This window comes from Solanum verrucosum, unplaced genomic scaffold (genome assembly GCF_900185275.1).
Source record: "Solanum verrucosum unplaced genomic scaffold, falcon-dt-bn FXZP01000205.1, whole genome shotgun sequence".
In the NCBI taxonomy this organism is placed as follows: Eukaryota; Viridiplantae; Streptophyta; class Magnoliopsida; order Solanales; family Solanaceae; genus Solanum; species Solanum verrucosum.
This window is the reverse complement of record NW_026019950.1, coordinates 2,547,348-2,552,529: the sequence shown is the minus strand read 5'-3', so window position 1 is coordinate 2,552,529 and position 5,182 is coordinate 2,547,348. Positions and strand designations below refer to the sequence as shown.

General features: G+C 28.4%; 1 protein-coding gene across 1 annotated transcript; it reads right to left on the bottom strand.

The window, feature by feature from the left end:
* Positions 1 to 405: 405 nt before the first annotated feature.
* Positions 406 to 2,683, bottom strand: LOC125813854 (CASP-like protein 1F2). The gene is made up of 3 exons (XM_049493325.1): positions 2,449 to 2,683; positions 2,074 to 2,197; positions 406 to 658 (listed from the first exon to the last, which is right to left on the bottom strand). Exons 1-3 carry the CDS (start codon positions 2,646 to 2,648, stop codon positions 437 to 439), a joined length of 546 nt encoding a protein of 181 aa, XP_049349282.1. The 5' UTR covers positions 2,649 to 2,683; the 3' UTR covers positions 406 to 436.
* Between the last annotated feature and the right edge of the window lie 2,499 nt (positions 2,684 to 5,182).

Genomic DNA, 5,182 nt, shown 5'->3' with positions numbered 1-5,182 from the left:
ATATATCTATAATTTTTTTTATGAAATATAAAAACATGTCAACCTTATTACAAACCAATAAAAAATAATTTTATATAAATTGAAACAAAAAAATAACTTAAATGTTGCAAAGTTAAAAATAGTCCAGAAAATTAAAGAAACTATCAGACACTATAATACTACGTACAAATATAGCCAGGGTCCAGGAGTAGCTGCGATAATTTAATAACTTCACTGCGTACATATAAATAGAAGTAAAAATAAATTAAATACAAGTCATTTATAATTCCACCAAATATTGTACAATCAGCAACTGAAAATATTTAATACTTACTGCATCTGCATTACATAAGTTTTTTTCTTTTTTACCTTCCTTGATACTACAAGGTAAAATTAAATTTTACTACTATTATATACTTTGGCCTTTTTTTTTAATTTCTCGGGGTAATAATTAAGTTCAAACTTGAATTTTTCTGGATTGATATGCGGATATAATAGTAAGACATAAATAGAAAATAACCCCAAAAATAGAGAATATAACACTGGCTGTCATTTTATGACAAAATTTTGTAACAGAATCACAAATAGGCATCCACCCTGAACGAATCTGTCCATATTTTCCTACATATCCAATTGTTGCTGCTGCTGAACATGCAGATAGCAATAGAGCCATCATAATCTGCAATAATATTCCCCATGTTATATACTTACTAATAATAATAATACGTTTCGTATTTTATGAAGCGATATGAACAATGAGTACTATTCATATATCGATGATGAGGAATGAAGGATATTTATGATATTCAAAATAATTTATGTAGATTCACTACTTATGTAGTAGTATAATTTATTTTTTTGTGTGTGTGAATGTTATAATTTCTAGGTTTTTTTGATAGTTGGGTCGTTATTCTCAGATTAATTGTTGTTGTATTATGATTTATGCTTATTTTTTATTTTTTACTAATGTATTATGCTTTGGATTCACGTGGATGGTGTCAATAATGCTTATAGTCCCAAAAGAAATAAAGAGATAATTAATAAGAGAAGAATGATTATGCTTTGGGCCATTTATGTCAAACATTCTTCTTATATATCTCCCATATTAAGAGAATTTTCTTGAAATGAAATTTGTTTATACCAACTACGAAAACGTAGAATAAATGAGAGTTTAGGGGTGGTAGTGTTGGGATGGTCAAAGGGTGGGGGTTGAGGTAGTGGCAGAACCATCTTATACGAAGGCTTTTATCATAAAATTACATTGTTTAGTTTAGTCAAAATTTTAGTTTTATGTGTAGGATCTGTTTGACCATGAGAATTTTTCACTTGAAAATCAACATTTAATCATGAAAATTCTGAATATAATTTGAAGAACACCCGAATTTTGTTTTTACTATTTTCACTATAATTTCTTTTTCAAATTTATCCTATTTTTATTTTTATGTTTTAATGGATCCATTTAAATTATGTTTCATATTTCATGTTTTTTTTAAAGTAAAAGTACATTTAAATAACTAACTATTATTTGCAAAAATTATAACCAACACAATTTCATCTTCAAACTCCACCTTCAGAAATTCAAATAAAGTGTAAAAGTATTTGTAATAGTTTGTATATGAGATCTAATATATAACATTATGTGATTATTCATTTTGAGATGTTACTCTTTTAGAGTAGATTCAACAGTACATTTCAGATCCATAAATTAGTTAAGTTGGATGATTTTGCTAGTTTTTGAAATCATGGATATAAATCATATTTTAAGAAAATACATTCAAATCTAAAAATTTTCTTTGTAAAGATTATGACCAAACACAACTCTAACTTTAAAATTTCTTACTCCTCAATAGGGCAAAAGCAACAAAATTAGAACGCCATGAAATTTATTTTTCCAATTTCATTAGGAAATTTGTTACAATATGTAAAGATGAGCCGATGACCTAATCACCTCAAATACCTTGAATATTCATAACTTATAAGCAAGATATTGAATTGGAGAAAATTGCCTCATCTATAATAAAATATAATTGACTTATCAATTTAAAATGATTATGTGCAAAAGCAAAAATATAATAATTAAAAGGTAGGACGTACCATATCATGAATGAAGAGGTAAAAATACTTGTGTGGGTGAAGATTCGTACGTCCAAAGATGGAAGCAAGAAGCAGGGAAAAAAATGAGAAGGCACATCCAATGACATTTGCATAAACAAAGAACCTGCACATACAAAAAAATAAATTCCCATACAACTTCAGCACAAAATATAAATCCAATATAAAAGCTCTCGTTTAATCGTGGATTTTAAAAAATTATTTTCTATGATATTTGATCAGTTTTTGAAAATCAAGTTCCAAAAACTCGTCTAGATCAGTTTTTGGATGAAATTTCACTTTCACTCACAAATCCTTAATTTTTTTTAAAAAAAATTCAACTAAACCTACAATCAAACACTAGTTTAAAAAAAATACTTGAGTGCGGGAGAATAGGTATATCGAGCATCCGTCTCAACATTGAAAATAATGAGAGTCTGTGTGCTGTTGAAAGTTATGCAAGCGGCAGTCAAAGTGAATGCAGTAGCCAAAATCCTCAACAAAATTTGGGCGAAAATGAAGTGTTTTTCAGATTTCATAGATGGGGTTTCTATTGATTTGATTGCAAAGTGATTCATTTTTTTGAAGATTTCTCTCTTCTTTAGAAAAGTAAAATGATGTAAAGGGCCAAAAGTATAATAATATTAATTAATATAAGAGAATAAGCAAATGTGGGAATTGTTGTGGAATAGTGGATATCGGTGGTGCTATTTATTTATACAGGGAGAAGAGTACTTAATAAATGTGAATTCACTACAAGTACAAATAGTAGATGTACATAAATAGAGTTGGTTTAAGTTTTTTAAATATTAAATTAAATTAATTGTATTGAATTTTTAAATTTATAAATCAAAATAATAAAGTAGGATTTTTTAATCTTGGATTTTCTCAAACTTTTTAGGAATTTTTTTTCCCAATCAAATCCCCATACAAAACATATAACTTGATTCGGATTATCGTTATTTTTCGATTTATTTTTTTACACCCTAACTATAACATCGAGAAAAAACCAACATGATTAAAGGTTATGAAGTATATTTAGGTCAGTTCCGTGATAACAATAACATGGTGGATCTTGTAATTATTTTGCGAATTTTTTCCTTTAATTATTCATTATTTCATTTAGCAATCTAAATTATCATTTTTTTTGTATTAGAACACACCTTAATGTTAAGTTAGCTTAGGTAAAAAAAGAAGAAGTAATAATTAAGATACGAAACTCTAAATATACATTTTTTTGTATCATTAGTGTTATAGCAAACAAATATGACATGATACTAAAGTCTTTAAAAATCTCCTTAGTGTTTTTTTATAGTTTTATTTTTTAGGCGAAATGGTCTGGTGGACCCTTATGCTTGTATGAATTTATATTGTGAACCCTTCTACTTAACCATTTATCAACTAAACCCTTAAACTCAATCAAACGAATAATTTTAAACCCCTCTTATCATGTGTATAGTTCACTCGCCTTTTAATAGATGACATGTCAAATTCATGTCAAATCCATGTCACATAAATTAATAACATGTCAAATTCATGTTAAATCCATGTCACATAAATTAATAACATGTCAAATTCATGTTAAATCCATGTCAAATAAATTAATAACATATCATAATTATCTTCATTATTTATTTTTAAAAACTATTAAACAAAGTTTTACTAAATAAAATATAAAATAATAAATTTATTAAGCAAAATTTGGGACTCCACAGCGTAACATCTAGCTAAAATCCACTGGCGAAAGTCGTCGCCGCCACCATTCTTATTGCCGGCGAAACTTGTACAAAATCAGTAACCCTAAGTCGACACACCACCGGCGAGCCACCAGGGACCGCCTCTCTTCTCCATCCGCTCCGTCGTACCAATAAACCCCCTTGCCGTCTCCCGTTCTGGTGAAAAGGGATCAACGCCGCCTCTCTCTTACTTCATTTTGAATCAGTAGACTCCGACGAGCACCACGATAAATCAACGCCGTTTTCTCCTTCCAGTGATAACAACTTGAAATCTGACGCCAAAGAGGTGCCAATGTCCTGCTAAAGGTGATAAGAAGTGTGGAGAAGAAAGAAAAAGGCGTTGGGGGAGGAATGGGGATGCGGCAAAATTAGGTTGAGTTGAAGGAAGAAGAAGACTTTTTAAAATTTATTTTTTCTTTTTTTTTAATTTTTAATTTTTAATTTTTAGTTTTTTTTAATTCAATATTTATTTTTTAGTTTTTTTAATTCAATATATTATTTTTTAGTTTTTTTAAACTTAATATTTTATTTTTAAATATGAAGTCACTCGCCTTTACATGCGTGTAGTCACACTCTCTTGCCAACTCAACCATCTTAATGCCACATAAGTCTGGTCAATGATCAGAGGGGTTTGATATATTGTATTTTATCGAGTTTAAAGGTCTAATTGATAAATGATTAAGTAGAAGGATTTACAATACAAATCCATACAAGTACAAGGGTCCACCAGACCATTTCACCTTTTTTTTCATAAAGAAAGTTCAAGGGCAAATAAGAGGCTTATGGGGCGTCGTTGTTGGTTGTCCAACTCGCCTAAATTTGGGCGAATTAATAGCTTGTCTATTTATTAACTTAATTTATTTCCATACATCAATTTATTTATTTAGAAATTGATTTTAAACAATCGACTCCTAGGAAATTCTACTAAAATATTTTTTCTTAAAACTTTTTTTTTTACTATGTTATATAGCACTGGAAAAAGAACAAAAAAAATTTATTATTTGTGTTTGATAATTAAATAAATTTAAATTTTAAAATTAATCAATTAAATTTATGACTCAATATTTGACGTATCTCAATTCTTTAGTCACCCTTCTATTCTTTCCCTAGACAGAATCACAGTTTCTAAAGCAAAACACAACTTTTTTTCCCCAATCAATTGTATAGCAATAGTTACTTTCACTATCTATTCTTTGAAAAGAAAAAAAAAGAGATCGTAATAACCTCATCATTAATGGTATATATATATATGGTGAAATAGCTGGAATCTCTTTACATATAATTTATCTAAAAGCATGAGCTATTTTAGGATTGTCTAACCTAATCTCATGCTCCTTAGCTGTTATGGTCCACTTTAAAGTTATTTATAAATCAAT